General features: G+C 44.0%; 4 protein-coding genes and 11 non-coding genes across 16 annotated transcripts; 13 read left to right on the top strand and 2 right to left on the bottom strand.

The window, feature by feature from the left end:
- Positions 1-509: 509 nt before the first annotated feature.
- dnajb11 (DnaJ heat shock protein family (Hsp40) member B11) lies at positions 510-4,523 on the bottom strand. Its single transcript, XM_088382833.1, has 10 exons — positions 4,321-4,523; positions 3,862-4,018; positions 3,209-3,306; positions 2,753-2,885; positions 2,295-2,437; positions 2,133-2,215; positions 1,876-1,933; positions 1,678-1,789; positions 1,449-1,608; positions 510-1,056 (listed from the first exon to the last, which is right to left on the bottom strand). The coding sequence occupies exons 1-10, from the start codon at positions 4,392-4,394 to the stop codon at positions 992-994; spliced, it is 1,083 nt and encodes a 360-aa protein (XP_088238959.1). The 5' UTR covers positions 4,395-4,523; the 3' UTR covers positions 510-991.
- On the top strand, positions 3,832-9,722 carry tbccd1 (TBCC domain containing 1). Of its 2 annotated transcripts, XM_088382831.1 has the most exons (10): positions 3,832-5,104; positions 5,930-5,994; positions 6,065-6,331; positions 6,477-6,635; positions 6,828-6,944; positions 7,012-7,261; positions 7,336-7,522; positions 7,612-8,127; positions 8,697-8,843; positions 8,927-9,722. In XM_088382831.1, exons 1-10 carry the CDS (start codon positions 4,885-4,887, stop codon positions 8,964-8,966), a joined length of 1,968 nt encoding a protein of 655 aa, XP_088238957.1. In that variant the 5' UTR covers positions 3,832-4,884; the 3' UTR covers positions 8,967-9,722. The 2 variants fall into 2 exon arrangements, with proteins under 2 accessions (XP_088238957.1, XP_088238958.1); XM_088382832.1 differs by having other exon boundaries at positions 4,903-5,104; positions 8,697-9,722.
- Positions 9,120-17,902, bottom strand: lcmt2 (leucine carboxyl methyltransferase 2). Its single transcript, XM_088382829.1, has 14 exons — positions 17,708-17,902; positions 17,499-17,623; positions 15,018-15,099; positions 14,745-14,928; positions 14,517-14,673; positions 14,250-14,439; positions 14,051-14,158; positions 13,829-13,916; positions 13,532-13,750; positions 13,227-13,457; positions 13,060-13,157; positions 12,599-12,786; positions 12,313-12,448; positions 9,120-12,240 (listed from the first exon to the last, which is right to left on the bottom strand). The coding sequence occupies exons 1-14, from the start codon at positions 17,744-17,746 to the stop codon at positions 12,070-12,072; spliced, it is 2,016 nt and encodes a 671-aa protein (XP_088238955.1). The 5' UTR covers positions 17,747-17,902; the 3' UTR covers positions 9,120-12,069.
- On the top strand, positions 10,088-11,705 carry crygs2 (crystallin, gamma S2). The gene is made up of 3 exons (XM_088382834.1): positions 10,088-10,242; positions 10,471-10,713; positions 11,315-11,705. The coding sequence occupies exons 1-3, from the start codon at positions 10,234-10,236 to the stop codon at positions 11,585-11,587; spliced, it is 525 nt and encodes a 174-aa protein (XP_088238960.1). The 5' UTR covers positions 10,088-10,233; the 3' UTR covers positions 11,588-11,705.
- trnar-acg (transfer RNA arginine (anticodon ACG)) lies at positions 15,587-15,659 on the top strand. The gene has a single exon. It is a non-coding gene; the product is annotated as a tRNA-Arg (tRNA).
- On the top strand, positions 15,743-15,815 carry trnar-acg (transfer RNA arginine (anticodon ACG)). The gene has a single exon. It is a non-coding gene; the product is annotated as a tRNA-Arg (tRNA).
- On the top strand, positions 15,898-15,970 carry trnar-acg (transfer RNA arginine (anticodon ACG)). The gene has a single exon. It is a non-coding gene; the product is annotated as a tRNA-Arg (tRNA).
- On the top strand, positions 16,053-16,125 carry trnar-acg (transfer RNA arginine (anticodon ACG)). The gene has a single exon. It is a non-coding gene; the product is annotated as a tRNA-Arg (tRNA).
- trnar-acg (transfer RNA arginine (anticodon ACG)) lies at positions 16,211-16,283 on the top strand. Its single transcript has one exon. It is a non-coding gene; the product is annotated as a tRNA-Arg (tRNA).
- Positions 16,369-16,441, top strand: trnar-acg (transfer RNA arginine (anticodon ACG)). The gene has a single exon. It is a non-coding gene; the product is annotated as a tRNA-Arg (tRNA).
- Positions 16,527-16,599, top strand: trnar-acg (transfer RNA arginine (anticodon ACG)). Its single transcript has one exon. It is a non-coding gene; the product is annotated as a tRNA-Arg (tRNA).
- trnar-acg (transfer RNA arginine (anticodon ACG)) lies at positions 16,685-16,757 on the top strand. Its single transcript has one exon. It is a non-coding gene; the product is annotated as a tRNA-Arg (tRNA).
- On the top strand, positions 16,843-16,915 carry trnar-acg (transfer RNA arginine (anticodon ACG)). Its single transcript has one exon. It is a non-coding gene; the product is annotated as a tRNA-Arg (tRNA).
- On the top strand, positions 17,001-17,073 carry trnar-acg (transfer RNA arginine (anticodon ACG)). The gene has a single exon. It is a non-coding gene; the product is annotated as a tRNA-Arg (tRNA).
- trnar-acg (transfer RNA arginine (anticodon ACG)) lies at positions 17,156-17,228 on the top strand. Its single transcript has one exon. It is a non-coding gene; the product is annotated as a tRNA-Arg (tRNA).
- Positions 17,903-18,462: the final 560 nt, after the last annotated feature.

Genomic DNA, 18,462 nt, shown 5'->3' with positions numbered 1-18,462 from the left:
CTTCGAGAGCTAACTACATACTTTTAAATATTGTACTGTAATATATAATTTGTTTAAACTTGAGCCTTTAACCAGTGTTTTCTAGCACTGTAGGTTTGTGTGGCATTTAATTATTCCTGTATTTATAATGCAATGAATCAACTGGGTATGCAAATACATTCCAAATGAAAGTGTTTTCCTTAAAAACTCATTCGACTATTCATATGTGTAACTCTATCGCCGCCTACTGGTTAACTCAGATAGTGCCATTTTCATCACAACCGGTAGAAATTTTTATTCATACTTCCCCCCGCCCCCCAAAATCAGCAAACCCCACTCAGTTTTAAAACCAAAATGAAAACAAAAACCGAGTTAATTCACAGTTGGAGTCAGCGTTGCACTTTTGTAAAACACAAAAGAATGAAAAAAAAAAAAAAACGTTAATATTAAACCATTGGAAAGTTTCTTAATTCAAGTGGTATTTTGTCACTGAAGTAAAAAGAGGCATTGTAGGAAGTGCAACACAACACTTGACCAATTAAACAACTGTATTTACAGCTTTTGACTGTATATTTCCTATGTTGTTCACATGTCAGAGTGCTGTTTTCTCAGCAGCGAACAAAATCTGTGTATGTAAAAGAAGAGCCTTTGACATCTTAAGTGACAAACAATTCAAACCCTTGCTAGCTGCAATCATATTGTCAATTTGTATGAATGTCTACAATGCCACTGGACTTGCTGAATTTATTACAAAACCATCTGACCACTGCACCCACTTCTTTTACTGTTCATGTAAACCTGACAGTGTGGTTACAATTTAAAAAAAAAAAGGGCACGGAAAAGAATGTCGAAATGTAAAAACAAATTGGAGACATCCTGAGTTGGGAAACCCAAACTAACATAGACAGACTGTGACCAGGAAAGTGGTGCAGGTCATGCTCGTCCTGCTGCTGCTGTGGTTGTTGCAGTTTCTCATATTAATGTCAGTCCAAGCAGCATGAAGTATCTCATGCTAGTAGCCTTGTAGTCCATTGTACACCTTCCGTATGGAGCCTTGCTTCAACACCTTACGAATCTCTGCAAAAATGATTGAAGTAATTTAAATGTCAGTTACTTTAAATTTTCTAAGTCTCAACAATTACAAAACTAAAGATAGGAAAGCACAAATCTGTCACTTGATTAAGTTGTCAAATTACAGATATTTAACTTGAAATCCTGACTAAAAAAAGCCTTATTGGTTGAACGTAATGCTTAATTTATTTCTGACTTCTAGCTCAAGTGAAATTCCACATTTGTCACCACTGAGAGCTCACTGGACTTGAAAGAGTCTTATTAAAGAGCTTCATGATGTTGGAAGCTCATTATGACAAGTGGTCTAATTAATTAATCAAGCACTGATTTTTGCTTCCAAAGAAAGCATTTTTTTCATTTTTTCCTAATAAATCTAACCCCTATCAATTCTGACTCACCCTTTATCTGCTTTTCATTCAGCTGTGTCTGAGGGAACTCCACATCAAAGGTGATGATGAGGGACCCACGATTATTGATGTTGTCGAAGTTGGGCAGGCCCTCGCCTTTTTTCCACACCCTGGCGCCAGGCTTGGTTACCTTGTCCCGCTCGATGTGCACCTAACAGACAGACGAGCAGCGCTTAGACGGCACCTTAAAAAGACGGTGAGCGTGAAAGAAAACAGGTACCTTGTGTCCGTCCAAATGAACAATGTCCATCTCAAAGCCAACCAGTGCTTCCACCAGGGAGATGGTGACGTTGGTATACAGGTCATCACCCCTGCGCTCGAACACACGATGTCTACAAAAGACAAACGCCCTCTTAATGCTGAGTTCTTGCGCATCCTGTGACCGGAATGTCAACCTAATTTCTAAAGTTGGTCGTACTTTAACACTTTGATGCGGAAACGTAGATCTCCGGGTTCTCCATCAATGTGAGGCTCCCCTGAATAAGATACATCGTTTTTGATCAGTTAAGAAGTCAGTGAATTTCCCTCACTGCTTGAATACACTGTTTTCTTTGTATCCAAAACACATTTTTCATGCTTTTTAAATACAAAAAAACAAGAATCACAACATGAGGAGATGCGTTCTTTTGTATCATCAAGTGACAACCGTCCAATATTGATGGTCCTGAAGCTTACCTTCCCCAATGAAGGGATACTCCATCTCATCTCTCACCCCTTGTTCAATTTCCACCTCCAGTGTTCGCTCCTCATTCACCAGCCTGGTGCAATCAAGCAAATGGCACAAAAAAGGTTCAGTTGAGAGTATGTCCCCAAAAATTTGAATAAGGAGAGACTCACTTGACGTTAGGACATTCATCGCACACCATCTCTTGCGTCATCTGGAAGCGGCCTGGGCCGAGCTGTGTGGTCCTCATCTCTGGTCGACAGTTGCACTTCCTCTTGCCGGGTGCCTCTTTGGCTACTGGCTTGTTACGCACAACCTGGCCACAAACAAAGACAGTTTTAATAAGAAGTAAAGCTTTTTTTTTATATATAAATGCAACTGCTGTCGTCAAAGGTTTCTTGACCACTGACGTGCCCTTGAGCAATGCACCTAACCCACACGTCCACTGTGAAATCACTCCTTGTTTCATAGCGCACTGCCCAATGGAAAACCAACCATTCAAAATCAGGGCCAAATCTGAGTCTTCATTAACCTAATCTGCATGCTTTTTTAAAGTGGCTGGAAGACAAGGAACACCTTCTTAACTTGCATGGTAAAAACATGCCAAGTCAACAAGGAACCTTCTACTCACTTCTACAAAGTTCCCAGAGTAGACCTCTTCAAGTGTGACCTCCAAGTCAAGTATGATGTCATTTCCTCTGGGGATGTTTCGGTCCTGCTGCTGTCGATTGCCTCCAAACATGAAACCAAAGTCGCCAAAGAAACTACAGGAGAGAACAATTGTAACTCAATGCTGTAGTATCGCCAGGTAGTCATCACAATTTTCAGGAAAAATAAGGTCAACCAAGGGTTTTTCTTTCCGCTTTGATGATAAAAAAGGTGTCATGTTGTCATACTTTGGTCAAAAAGCCCTTTTATTTCTTGTTAATACATTATATTAGAGTAACTGCTATGAATAATTTTGTGCCCCTGGTGTGTTGGCCATCTTAAATTCACAATTAAAGATGTTAGGATGCTCAAATTAATGTGGATTTCAATGTAATTAAGAATCTAACTATTGTCTTCCATTTATCTGAACAGGACCAACCTGGAGAAGATATCATTGTGTGAACTATGGTGGCCCTCTTTAAGTCCATCTTCTCCATATGCGTCATACTGTTTTCTTTTCTCTTCATCTGATAGAACCTAAAAATGAAAGAGTGCCAGTCATTAATTTCAGACATTCAGAAATTTAAAGTAGAACCATGTTGGTATAGATATTGTTAAATTAATCCAAACCACACATAGTCCACCATAATTGCCCATTGATATCTTTGCGAAGGTAGAGGTTCAAATGAATCTCAACTATTGGATGTCATTATATTATAACGCAGGTGTACCTATTGTTGCAAGCGGTTCTGTTGATAACAACCTTATGAACATTAAAAAACTCAAAAACAGTTTTAAAAAATGCATGTTAGGACAATTAAAGCAGTGCAATCCAAATATTGTAAGGAAGCACCTGCAGGCTTATATGAAGCCTTTTATTTAGGTAATATCGTGTCAGCCAATCAGATACAGCCACACGCTAGAATTGACCAATCACGACGAGCCTAGTGTTACCAACGGCAACCGACCGGCTAAGTGTATAAAGTCGTGTGCCGAGCGTTTCCGGGTGACATTTCACGACAAAACCTTGACGTTTTATTTGCGAAATCACTTCTGATGCTTATTAGGAAATGTAAAAAAAATGTCTCATACCTCGTAGGCTGCGCCCAAGTCGGCGAATTTATCCTGAGCTTTGGGGTCGTCTTGGTTCCTGTCGGGGTGTAACTGGAGAGCGAGCTTTCTGTAGGCTTTCTTAATGTCCCTGATTGATGCACTCTTGCTTACCCCAAGGATATTGTAAAAATCTCGCCTGTACGTGAAAAAAAAAAGCTTCAAAACAACGAGAAACGTGCACACAACATCACAATAGTCCTTTCGTTGGTATCAAAGGGCCAGTAAACCGGCTACTTTGACAAGTGCGTGTTTTTCCTGATTTTAAATACTAGTTTGCTCCATTTGATGCCACAATTAATCCAACACAAAGAAAACTATAAAAACAAGAGTAGTTTGGCCGCTTCTTCGCTCCATTGGTTGAACCAATCACAGTGGAACATGTGTACCAGCTGGCGATGCTGCCTGACCGACTGTTCCGGTGCAAAACCGCTTACTTACCCGGCAAACACGGCAGTGATAACCCAGAAAATCAAACAGCACACAGTGCACAGGTTCATCCCTTTGGTCGCCATATATAACCCCCTAAATATAAATATTTCACGAAATCCTTTAAAAAAAGAAGAGCCGGTTTCAAGTGAAGGTTGGATCCAGCAGCCTGTCACAGGAAAGACTTTTTCCGGCTTGTCAAGGAAGTCCCGCCTACCGGCAACCCGGTTGAATCCCCGCCCACATTTAAAAAGATAGTTGTCACGATTAAGAGGAACCAAAGCGTTACTGGATTGTTTACTAGGGGGAACCAATTCACGCAGCTCTGGTTAATGTTAAAGTTTAAGTAAACAACCGACCCCGCTGCACTGACTGTAAAAAGATGGCGAGTGATGAAATTCCATAAAATATTTATTTTCAAGGGAACCGGTTTGACTCGTTTACATTATTTTGGGGTCAATCCTACCCTGAAGTAGAGTCTTGGATTGGTAACTGATTGTTTGGAGATATCTTTTGTTTTGTTTTTACTGTTTCAAATAAAATGCTAAACATTGTTTGGCTACTTTGATCTAACTAATGACGCATGCGCAGCAGGTATGTAGGCACTGGAACCATTGCACTCCTAGTCGGTGCACGCTAGCAGTGGAAGAAGAGGGCGCCAAAATCTTCCATCAAACTTCAGAGCAAGCAGTTGATGGACCTCTAATCCAATACGCGAATGATTCGGAGCAGTTGACGAGGCGCTTTTCCGCCGAGATGGAAGAAGCCGACGTTTGGCCATCGACAAATAGTGGAGGTTTGCATTTGTTAGCTTCGCTTAGCTTAAGTCGTCACACAAGTTTCCCGCGATGGGAAAGCCTCGCTTGGGCAACTAATGTGTTGTTTTGAGAGTTAAACGCGTCCCTCGTTTCCTCAGACAACGCGCTCGGGTTTGACGGCGAATTGAAGCGTTTGTTTTAGCCGTGCTTGGTTTACTTGTGCTACAACGGTGAAGGATGGCAGCAGTCTGGTTGTCATGGCGCATAAAGTGCCAGTAGTAGTTAAAATTTCTTACATCGGTCTTTTAAAATCCTGTAAAAAAGCATGATTGCTCAAAATAAATAGAAATAAAAAAAAATTTAATTGTGAATGTGGTTTTAGTCGGGACTGAGCAGACTAAGCAGTTTAACGGGATTAAAAAGTTTGGAATTTAACTTAAACTGTAAGAATGAGATGTGCACAAACTCATTTAGATTAATTATTTAATGAAATAATTTACCTTATTTTGTGTTTGTGTATTTATCCCGTTTTAAAGTAACATTTCCAACACTGCCATTAACCTATGCCAAACAAGTTACAATTGCAATAAATATATGAAAAACACGTCCATAAATATGCATTAAGTGATCTTATCTTGTTGTGTAGCCTGACAATGTATTTTGCCCGCGTGCGCTGTTTGTTACCTCAAAACCAAAAATGGCATCAAGCTGAAAACATGACGTAAGCTGTTAGTTCCGGTACATACATTCCTGTTAGTAGTTATTTGCATCATTTTGTCATCTTATAAGACCAAAATATTTGGTACACGTTGAAGGCGATAGAGCCTCTCTGACTGATTCATTACAATACTGTATGTCCTCAGACATGGATCCAGACAGTGTAAGCATATGGCCACGTATGGAGCCCTTCCTCCTGGGTGCCCTTCAGGTGAGTGCAAATCAAATGCATTGTCCAGTGTATTGTTACATAATAACTCAGATGTGAGCCCTCATTACAGGTGGCCCCCTCCTCCAAACTTGGCCTTCACTACCTTCGCAAGATGGCTACCTACGTGCGAACCCGCGATGGCTGCTTCCCCTCCTTGACCTGGCACATGTGGAGGCACATTGCATGTGGGAAGCTGCAGCTTGCAGAAGATCTGGCGTGGCTCTACTTTGAGACCTTTGACCTCTTTACCAGCCAGTCGCCTGGTGACCGACTGGAATGGGCAGAGTGTCTTTCCCAGTGTTCAAGCAAAAGTGAGCTTGACCAGCAGAGGAATGAGGTAAAAAGAAAAACAAACTCGAGCACTGTCTGCCGTAATATAGCACTCCCGCTGAACCATAACTCCAGCTCCTGCTGTCACTTGCTAGGCACATAGGTACACAGGTTGGCACGATGACAGATTTGATGCAATTTTTATTCCCCAGAGGTCCGTGGACACGCTGCAGTTTCTCCTCTTCCTCCACATCCAACAGCTGAATCGCGTGTCTCTGCGTAAATCACTCATTGGCGAGGAGTGGCCCAGCCACCGCACACGCTCTCCGGCTCCATCGGAACGCGACGCCAAGGCCAGTTCGCAAAACAAGGTCAACCTCATGTTCTTTAACAGAATAAAAAATGCTGAACTATAATAAACAAGTCTTGTATCATTGTTACTACTTTAATTGAGGGGTTTTGGGATGGCAGAGACCTCCGCTCAAGTCAAGCACACAATATCAACAGGTGGTCAAAATAGAATCACCTGTTTATTTATTTTATGTGTTGTGTTTGTTCAGTAGAACTGGGACGACCAGGCCCACCTGTCCTTTATGCTGAGCCACCTGGCGGAGCTCCTGGAGCTGCTGGTGGAGCCGAACCAGCTGTCCGACTCCGGTATGGCCTTGCGTGACTGTCAGGTGTGTGGACCATCCTCTCATGTTAGCTCACAGGACGTTAGCCACGACTGACCCTGTCCGCTCCCAGATCTCCCTGGAGGCTGTGCGCAGCCTGGGCCTGCTCCTGGAAGGTTGGGTGCAGCCGGACAGGACTGTCCAACCCGTCCATAAGTTACTGAGTAAAGGTCCGCTCCAGGTGCACGCGGGCTACTCTGCGCTCAGCCATTCCTTCCCTTTGCACCAACTTATCTCCTGTCTTCAACATAACCTCACCCTCAATCCATTTGGGAAAACATCCTGCCTGCGCTCCGGGAAGCAGCTAGCCTGGGCCCAACAAGGTACCCCCCCTCTACATAGATCTCCCTCCTTCAAGCATTCCCTTACTTTATCTCATCTTTCTTGTTGTGTCTAGTTGAGGGGGCTATGAAGCGTGCCAAGATATCTCGAAACACTCACATGGCCCCAGCAGGTAGCAAGATGGTACTCATGTCTCGGGTCTGTAAGCAGACCCTGGCCAAGACTTCTGACAAGATGACAGGAGCCAACATTAAAATCCACCGATGCACCGACGCTTACATCTACCTCCTCTCGCCTCTCAGGTCAGCAGTTAATTCTAAATTTTTTGAGTGTGTAAATATGCAGTCTTGTTAAATCTGGATGTGATTTGATTGATCGATTTATATGCCAGGTCGGTTATTGTGGACAAGTGCAGAGATTGCACAGTGGTTCTGGGTCCAGTGGAGACAAGCGTGCATGTGCACTGCTGCCAGAATGTGCGCGTAGTGTGTGCGGCGGGCAAGATAATCGTCGGGGCCTCCTCCTGCTGCACGCTTCACGCCTTGACGCCCACACGTCCTCTGCTCCTGCCCGGCAACGCTGACATCACCCTGGGCCCCTTCCACACTTTCTACCCCTCCCTGGAGGACCACATGGCCATCGTAGGGCTAGCCGTGGTCCCTAACGTGTGGGACCAGCCCCTGCTTCTGGGGACTGACCCCGTAAAGCCCTCCACCAACCCAGACCCGGCATGCTACCGTCTCCTGCCCCCAGAGGAGTTCCACATGATGGTGGTGCCTTTCCACATGAAAGGGGACACGTGTGAGGTGCCTGGGGGGTTGGCACCCCGCTATCAGGCAGCGCTCGATGACAAGCAGAAGAGGATACAAACATGGCAGAAAACTGTCATGGCGGCCCAGCTAAACAAGTGAGTGGCTTTTATCTCCAAGATGGAACAATTAATTTGTTAAGTCGTATTCATTATTTATTCAAAATGGCAAGCTAATTGCTAAAAGAAATGACCCCAAAACAGAAATATAAGAATTGTGTTGTAAGTTTGCATGAGAGTAGTTTTTCAATGGAAGACAGAAAAACAGCACCAACCATGAGTAGGTTGCCTTTTGTGCACCTATTGCAAAATTGTAATTGTTCCAACTTGTCCAGGAAATCCCCAAACCAATTATCATACACCGACTGTACGGTAGCTGTATTTTTCCATTTCACGACTGCAGTGGTTCAATAGAGAATTGAAGCCAACAGTCAATAACAAGTTTAGCTAATGTGAAAGGTTGCAGTTGTGTGTCACTGTTGCTCGAGGGACTATGCCATTCCCTGTCACCCTGACTGGTCAGTGTAACACATATCACAAGGATTAATGTCCTTCATTAAGTAAATGCATTGCGCCACACAGTCAAAATGTTATTTTAAGATTTATTTATTTTTTTATAATTGTCCGTTAATCTGTATTTTGCCTGTATGTATATTTTCTTTCTGTAGGGAGCAGAAGTGTAAGTTCCAGGACCTGGTGGAAGCAAAGTTCCACGAGTGGCTCCTGGAGTCAGGACACAGGCAGGAATTGGACAGCCTGATCCCGAACCCTGCGTCCTCGCTGCAGGTCTCCAACGGTGCCCCGGTGGACGACAGGTCGGTGAACAACGACATGTATTCAAAGACAGGAGGAGCAGTGGCACAGTCGCCGATGGCTTGTTGAACTGTTTTCTTCACAGGTTAGTCGTATTTATTTCAGATGAAGAAGTTGCAGCATAAATATGAAGGGACCAAGGCCCCATTTTTGTTTTGAATGTGTTAATGGATGGTCAATGATGTAGACTACATGCTGTATTCTGCCTTCAAACTAATTAAGGGAAATACAGTAAATGTAGCAATTTTGATTTGTTATGTATTTATGAAATTAGCACTGAATAGAGCACAGACCACCACAATTGAATCCATAAATGCTCAGAATATAAATGATTTGAAAACACTTAATATGTAGTATGTAGGGAAGCATGGAGCCACATTGGCAGCTCCACGAGCAAAACAGTTTCCCACCCTTGGTTTAATTGATACTCCTTTGCAAATGTATTCACATATTCATGAATAATTGTACTTCACAACTGAAATTAAGTGCTCATGTAATTTGTTTGGCTACATTATTTTCAATAATTGGAAAACTGGTTCATAAATGCGACGACTTGCAGATCCTAATGTTGACTGTTATCAACATCAGTGTTGATTCACTCATGTGCCAACCAACCACATGTGATTCAAAGTATATTTTTCTATTAGTCACTGGAATTATAATGTATGTTATATATTTGTGTTATTTTATTCATCCTAAAGACATTGTTTGCACTTCATACCTTCAATCTCAAGGTTAGCTTCCTCTGTACATAGTAAGGCATTCAAAAAAAGAACCTGTCATTGGAGGTAAAACAATGAATGAATGCTGCTGTCACACTCTTCTGTGCTTTTAAACATCTATTATATTGTCATAAAAAATAATAAAGATGTTCACTTCAATGTATGAGTCTTGTGCTATTTTCAAATTTGTAATGATACACACCAATATGAATGATTAATCAAATATATTGTGCAAATAAATGATGCGACGACAGGAACTGGATGCATCCACAAGGCAGAAATAAGTCCTGAGTTGGCAGCAACTCCCTTGCCAGGTGGGGGCAACCCAGTTGGCACGTGCGATATGGTGTTGGAAGGGCAGGCGCTGGATGCGGTTCGTGGGTAAGTGGGGTCATTGGACGCTTACCATGCCCGGCATTCTTTATGCCGTAATCCTTCCTCGCTTTTCTGGAAAATCTGAATAGTGCTAGAATCACTGACTCAATTTTTGGATCTCATTTTCATGACAAAGCGATTGTTCCTCTGTTTGCCTTCCACTGTTGGCGCTCTCCAATGCGGCAGGACTGGCTATAAAAGGGAGAGCTCGAGGTTTGAGTGCAACATCGAGACCTCAGGGCAAACACCAACCATTGCCGCCACTTTCGCATCACCGAGGCTGCACTACTCCAAGATGGGCAGGGTGAGTTTCGGCAAAGCTACACAAAGATCTTGGGCGTTTACGTTGAGTTTTCCAACTGGGCCTTGGGATTTAATTCCTCCAAATCCAAACGTAATGACTGGAGGCGGCAAATCACCAAGTCAGTTGGTTTTAAAGATGCCACTGGCAGTGTAGTGGTTCCCATAATTGGCATGGGATCCATTTCCATTAAAGATGGAATTCTGTCTTACATACTGCCTCATCCTGCAGATCGTCTTCTACGAGGACAAGAACTTCCAGGGTCACCGGTATGAGTGTGACAGCGACTGCTCCGACTTCCACACCTACTTGAGTCGCTGCAACTCCATCCGCGTGGAGAGCGGCGCTTGGGTGGTGTACGAGCGGCCCAACTACCTGGGTTACCAATACGTCCTGACCCGGGGCGAGTACCCCGAGTACCAGCGCTGGATGGGCCTCAACGACCGTCTCAGCTCCTGCAAGATGATCCACTTTGTGAGTGTTGTACCTTCATTCACTTGAGTGTAATTAACAAAGTACAATACTTTGCACGTTAGGGAGGTATTTAACTTTTAATGGAGTAGTCAATTACTCATGGATTTTCACAATTGGTGGTAGGGCTCGTTATGATAGTAAATTGGAGCCAACGCAAGCTAGCTCTGCTTTAGAAACTTGTCAAAATGAGTATTGCATATTGACTGTATTGCCTTTCATGCAGTGGGTCCAATTCGCACCCAGGGTGGGTAGCGATGCATTACGGGCATAAAATCTGCGCCTTTAGACAAATAACTCTCCCTTTTTTAGAGTGGCGCATGGGATAACTGTCGTCCAGCTAACCCAACTGTCCCTGTATTGGAGCGGAGCATGTGATTTCTGTTGCCTATCTAGCCCAATGCCTGCAGCTATCTTCAGGGTCACCACAAGTCAACCCATCCCCCCAAAAAATCAATCTACTTTGACAAGGGCCATATAGGATCCATTTTGTATCTCCGGGCAAACAACCAATCGAAGCCTCCGCAAACTATGTCAGATCCCAGTTTTGCGATGTCCTTCTGAGTCCTTTACTTGTCTATCCCCTTTCCTCTCATCATTCCAGACCAGCGGGGGTGGCTACAAGATGCAGCTGTACGAGAAGGCCGACTTTGGGGGCAAGGCTTTTGAGGCCACAGAGGACTGCCCCTCGCTTCTGGAGAAGTTCCGCTGGAGGGAGGTGAACTCGTGCAAGGTCTTTGACGGTTGGTGGGTGTTCTACGAGCACCCCAACTACCGCGGCCGCCAGTACTTCCTGGAGAAGGGCGAGTACCGCAAACCCGGCGACTGGGGCGCGGCCAGCGCTGCAATCCAATCCTACAGGCGCCTCACTGAATGAGTTGCCACTCACCCCTCCGTGCCCGAGGCAATCATGCTACATTATAATCCCTGACAGGAAATGAGAAAATTGTGAACTGGGGTCAACAAAATAAAAGCCTGTCAAGAAAGCAGACAAAGATGTGTCGAATTTTGCAGTTTTGTCTGTACTTTTGCAAACAATAATTTGGTATACTGTACATCCTTCAAAACCCTAACCCACAAAAACACAACCTCATCTAACCCCCCCAATCTGAAACCTTATTTTAAAAACCTTAAACCTGCCTTGAAACCTTAAACATGGCTTGAAACTACAATTTGAAATGCTAACTTGAAAATCTAACCCTGGCTTGAAACCATACCTGTCTTAAACCCCTAATTTGAAACCCTACTTTTAAAGCATGAACTTGAAGCAGAAACTGGATTTTTTTTGTCAGTGTATTTTTGTAAACATTCAGGTTAGGGGACAAACTCTTGCTCAGTCACATCGGAGCACTTTAAAGTTTAAGTTCCCATCAGTGCCGGGCCGAGGTCCACGCTGACAAGTTGAGGGTTAAAATGTGTCCCAAAGGAGAAACAGTTCCCTCCTCCACCAATCAGGATCAGCTGAGCTTCTTTTTGGACCACCAACTCGGAGCAGAAGGAGTGCAACATGAGAGGCCGAGGCACTGATAACTAAAGACGGGAGAAGCACCAATGAGATTCCCGACAAGTCCGCACGGTGAAATCAAAGTACTTTGAACTGACCGTGAGCAGACGGAATTCTGTGCTGCAGTGCCTGGAAAGGTCGATCACGGCCACTCCTGGCACGCTGTCTGAATGCAGCCAGACTCCGCCCACCACAATCAGGCGATCGCCAATCACATGGGCACCATGTGAATATCTACACAACAGTACAGTTAACTTGAAATATTGAAATATTACATTATTGTCACCATTTTTCCTCAGTTGAATGGGTGTGTAGTAACCACAAGCAGGCATGTACTTTCATTCTTTTCATATAACAGTGAGAAGAAATGACTGAGGAACCCACCTGGGACAAGGAGGGGGCTGAACATCTATCATCTCCCAGCAGAAGCCTCTCTCATTTGGCTTCATCACCACTATGTCCCCGAGCGGCTCTCCCCTTTTTCCGTGCCCTCCGAACAGGACCAGCCCTCCCTGGTAGGAACATGCTGAATGGGAATGCCGGGCCTCTGGTGCAGCACCTTCTACTGCCACCTGAAAAAAAGGTATGGACATTAAGCACAGCAAATGTTTTACTCTTTGAAATTTAATGGCATATATTTTTTTATGGCAATCGCATTTCAGGCCACCATGGAAACAGGATGGATGAAAGACAATTATATAAGACAAATAACTTGGTCAGATTTCTCAAATCTTGCTACGGCAGACACTCAAGGTGCGGTCAAAGAAAACCTTGTCGGCCGAAGTAAATCTGCATAATCTCTTCCTTACAATTATGTTTAACAGCAAATAGAGAACAATCACAACCTCAGTCCAATGTTGCTGATCCAGATTCAGGAAATAGCCATCACCCAAAACTGTTGCGGACTCATTTTTTCCACCAAAGACAAACAAGAAGTCTTTCCCTACAGAAAAACAAAGATGTTTTTATATCATTTAGAAAGGAAAACACAACAACTGCTGCTAAAGTTTACCTTTATGAGAGACTAGAGTGGCAGAGTGTCTCCATCGAAGCGGTGGATGAGCACCTGTACACGTCATCTGCTCCTCATGGACTTCAAATCCATCCTCAGGACCTGGTGAACTTTCATATTTGAAGTTGACTTTGACAAGGCCTCCGATCGGGTTGACGGGAGAAGCGCGCCCTCCGTACATTACAGCGACTCTCCCAGAAATAGAAGTAACACTATGGTAGAGTCGAACGCCTGACAGAAAGCAAAAAGAAAATGTTTTGCTTGATGCTATGAACATTAATTGCTCAAAATTCAGATTAACTCACTCGAATGGGCTGATGGTTTGACATGGAATGATTTCCATCCTTCAGGGCCCTGGTGCAGGACTTGACTCTGAGCCCCTCGGCCGGTCCTGCAGGAGCCTCCGGTGAGCAGGATGTGTCCTCCAATCAACAACGTCGAGGCCATCCCGAAACCCTCCACGCAAACTGGTTCCGTTTTCACAGTGAGGTCAGTGGCGCTCCAAGATGGACATTGGAATAGCTCTGAAGGACAGAGCAAAAGTAATCCCATACAGGTTTAAGACAAAACGGGTAAGAACAGCAAATGAAAGCAATGAGCACCTTCAGGATGGATTAGCAGAGACTGCGCTGTGAGAGAACCTCGAGATGCAGTGAGGATGAAGTAGTGCGAGCATTTCTGGTGCCATTCCTGACCAATATTAGAGATGGTATTATTGTCAACCAAAAATTTCTGGTACAGTATGACTAATGGTCTATATCGTTTTGACAACATAAGCCTGGAGCCCCCAACTCAGATTTTCGTAGGGGTTATGCTTAACTAACCTCGTACTCATCAAAAGGTTCCAAACTTTCCACTCGGTGTCTCTCATCATCTGGAATTAGCCTGAGGAAGAACTCGTTCATATCCAAACACACACACTGATCCCATCCCTGAATACAACAAAAAGAGCAATGACACACACTCATTGAATCAGTCGAAAAGGATGGCAGGGAAATCAGGTGTAAATGTGCAAATACTAGCCTTGTCAAGAAATCTCTGCTTTTGTGCGTCAGTGTCGGGATATTGTCGAAGCGCGTGCAGAGTGGAATTTAGTTTCAGGAAATGCTCCTGCATGATGCGACCAAATGGATCTTGGGGATGGATCTGCTCGTACATCACAAAAAGAGACTGGGGCAAGAACCGCGCCGCCCAACTAATGATGTCATCGGACCTGAAGGAACATAATTTTCATCAATTACGATTGCCGCAACCTCTTAAAAGCACAAGACCAAGCTTTGTGATATTCACCGTTGTGTTTCCATGTAGGTGAGCACCACTTCGGAAAGAATCAGAGTAGGAGCAGTCGGGTCCAGTCCCGCCTTTACCAGAGTTTCTTCTACATGGGAATCATGTCTCACATCCACCCCTAGCAGGAAGTACTGACTGCTCGACACGAACAAAGGCCCTACAGACACATATATGATCAGCTATGTAGCAAAACATTTATAATGTCAATGGATCAATGCAGTATTTCACCTGTCAAAGAAAGTACATGGTGGGAGTCCAACATTTGCGACAACGACACATTGGACTGGATCAGAGCCGCCTTGCGTCGAGTCACGTCTGGGAAATCGACTTCAAACACGACTGTCTTGTTGAGTGCCGCGTCTCCGTACAGGCGGAAATATAGCGAGTCGAAGCCGGCACCCAAAGACAAAATCTACAGGACAGAAAAATAGAAGTTGTTATTACATGTGGATAATAATAAAAAATAAAAAATTAGATGGATTTCGGTAAACGTTAACTTGCTTGTCTCTTGGCACAATGTTGTGTGACTTGCAGGAAGGTCCGCACACAGTGGTCCACTGCCCTCCAGCGCACATAGTAACCCCTACATCATATTTAACACAATATTGTGTTTTACTGTCATTATTACGTGATGCAAGCCTGTTAATAATCATGTTGTGATTGACAGATGTTAATGTTTATTAATGTTATTACACTGTGTTTAACATATTTTATTCATGAAGCATATCATTGGCGGCGAATGGAATCCTCACATTTTTTTCCAGGAAAAAAACTAAACTAAACTAAATAGCATGTGGGTTGAATTAATATTGAATAGTCAAAAAGAGAAACTCAATTTTAAAACTTTGGGTCAAGAATTTTAAAAATAGGAGACATACACTGAGCAGTAGTATCATCCATCCATCATTATCTGAACCACTTAATAATAAATGAAAAAAATATATAAAAATGACTGAATCTGGATGGAGATTTCTGCCCGAGAGTAATGGTATATTTTGTTCCACAATATGGAGCCATTTACAGTGATTAACACTTAATCACATGGAACTCGCTTACCAATGTGATGTGTGGGGCTAGTGGCGCAATGGATAACGCGTCTGACTACGGATCAGAAGATTCTAGGTTCGACTCCTGGCTAGCTCGATTACACATTTTGAAATTCTTACGTATCGTATTTTATGCAAGTTAATACTGGGGATGAGGCTGGCCTTTATGCATCCTGTGTGGGGCTAGTGGCGCAATGGATAACGCGTCTGACTACGGATCAGAAGATTCTAGGTTCGACTCCTGGCTAGCTCGAATACACCTTTTGAAATCGTTTTCAGCACATTTTATGCAATTTCATCCTGGGGATCGGGCCTTCCCGTCATGACATTGTGTAGGGCTAGTGGCGCAATGGATAACGCGTCTGACTACGGATCAGAAGATTCTAGGTTCGACTCCTGGCTAGCTCAAATCCACCTTTTGAAATCCATTTCAGCACATTTTATGCAATTTCATCCTGGGGATCGGGCCGTCCCGTCATGACATTGTGTAGGGCTAGTGGCGCAATGGATAACGCGTCTGACTACGGATCAGAAGATTCTAGGTTCGACTCCTGGCTAGCTCGATTCCACTTTTTGAAATCTTCTTGCATGGCGTATTTTATGCAAGTTGATCTTGGGGATGGGGTTCGCCCATCTAAAACCCGTGTGGGGCTAGTGGCGCAATGGATAACGCGTCTGACTACGGATCAGAAGATTCTAGGTTCGACTCCTGGCTAGCTCGATCCCACTTTTTTAAATCTTCTTGCATGGCGTATTTTATGCAAGTTGATCTTGCGGATGGGGTTGGCCTGTCCAGAATCTGTGTGGGGCTAGTGGCGCAATGGATAACGCGTCTGACTACGGATCAGAAGATTCTAGGTTCGACTCCTGGCTAGCTCGATTCCACTTTTTTAAATCTTCTTGCATGGCGTATTTTATGCAAGTTGATCTTGGGGATGGGGTTCGCCTATCTAAAACCCATGTGGGGCTAGTGGCGCAATGGATAACGCGTCTGACTACGGATCAGAAGATTCTAGGTTCGACTCCTGGCTAGCTCGATTCCACTTTTTGAAATCTTCTTGCATGGCGTATTTTATGCAAGTTGATCTTGGGGATGGGGTTCGCCTATCTAAAACCCATGTGGGGCTAGTGGCGCAATGGATAACGCGTCTGACTACGGATCAGAAGATTCTAGGTTCGACTCCTGGCTAGCTCGATTCCACTTTTTGAAATCTTCTTGCTTGGCGTATTTTATGCAAGTTGATCTTGGGGATGGGGTTCGCCTATCTAAAACCCATGTGGGGCTAGTGGCGCAATGGATAACGCGTCTGACTACGGATCAGAAGATTCTAGGTTCGACTCCTGGCTAGCTCGATTCCACTTTTTGAAATCTTCTTGCATGGCGTATTTTATGCAAGTTGATCTTGGGGATGGGATTCGCCTGTCTAAACTCCGCGTGGGGCTAGTGGCGCAATGGATAACGCGTCTGACTACGGATCAGAAGATTCTAGGTTCGACTCCTGGCTAGCTCGATTCTACTTTTCGTATCCTCTTGCAGCATATTTTATGCAAGATGGTCGTGGGGATGGGGTCCGCCTGTCTAAATTCCGTGTGGGGCTAGTGGCGCAATGGATAACGCGTCTGACTACGGATCAGAAGATTCTAGGTTCGACTCCTGGCTAGCTCGTGCCCAACTTTTGAAATACTCCTGCAGATCGTATTCAGGATATTCTATGCAACGTAATCCTTCCACAATGCACAACCATGCAACATTTTACACAACTCTTCCAATCCAACTGCCTTACGGAGCACATTTCGCATATTATTCCAAGCATGTGATATGACATCACGTGTGCTTGCAGGCAGAACACATTCGTTTGTTATTACGCCAGTCGTGTCTGCGTCTACGTGAATGTGTTGTGTGTTGACTGACAAACAGGGGAGCTTTGTGCCTGACCTGTTGATGAGTGGAGATCTCCTCGCTACTTTGCACACGAAGTGCTGCTGAAAGCAATCGTGGAAGTAGCCCTGGGCTGCAGCAGACACTTTGCTCACCACGCTGCTGTCATTGGTCCCTTGCACCTAAGAAGACCAACAAGAATTTGAAAGCATCACAAGCCTGCATTCAAGTGTGTGTAAGTAAAAGTCCCATGTGAAGAACCTCACCGCTGTGTCCGAACCCTTCTGCTTCTTCCCGTTAGTCATGCCTTAAGTTAGCACTCACGTTAATTTAAAATACTACTACGTACTAATTTTACTGATTTGTCCATGGATAATATGTGTGGCAAGAGTTCAAATTTATAGCTCACTGGTGCTCACTGCGAGTGTTGGCGAGTGAGTGAACGATGTGTTCAAAAGAACGAATGTTTTCAGTGAACGAGAGTGACCGAATCACTTCCTAAAGTGATTCGTTCTTTTTTCAGTTCATATGACTTCAACCAGTAGGTGTCAGTAATGCGCATTGAAGCTGGTGCCACCTCGCCGTAAAACAAAACGAAAAAGTTAATGACGTCACCTCCCGTTCACGAACGAGTCGTGAATTGCATTTCCCGTTTACCAACGAACGTATCAGTGAGTGAACGAGTCAGTGAGTGAGTGATTCGCATTTCCAGTTCATCGGATGGAATGGATCAGTGAGGGAACGAGTCAATGGATCGCAAGGATGTCGATTTACGATTTGCCAAGGAAAGAAAGAACCACTCACTGAAACACCACTTCTTTTATGTGCGTTTTCTCCAAGCTAACGGCCAACTTTATTGCATGAAGGGATGCGCCGTTATGAAACAATGATTATGCTTCTCTTTGGGTAATCTTGATTTTATAACACTTGTAGTAGTTTTTAAATAACGTGTATGCATATATACGCCTAAATATTGTTATCCAATATATGTACTGCAATTTCACATTAGATTGCTGGTTGG

The sequence above is a fragment of the Syngnathus floridae genome, chromosome 8 (genome assembly GCF_059516105.1).
Source record: "Syngnathus floridae isolate MCC-2025c chromosome 8, RoL_Sflo_1.0, whole genome shotgun sequence".
NCBI lineage: Eukaryota > Metazoa > Chordata > Actinopteri > Syngnathiformes > Syngnathidae > Syngnathus > Syngnathus floridae.
Note: the sequence above shows the minus strand (reverse complement) of the source record. Positions and strands in the feature narration are given on the sequence as shown.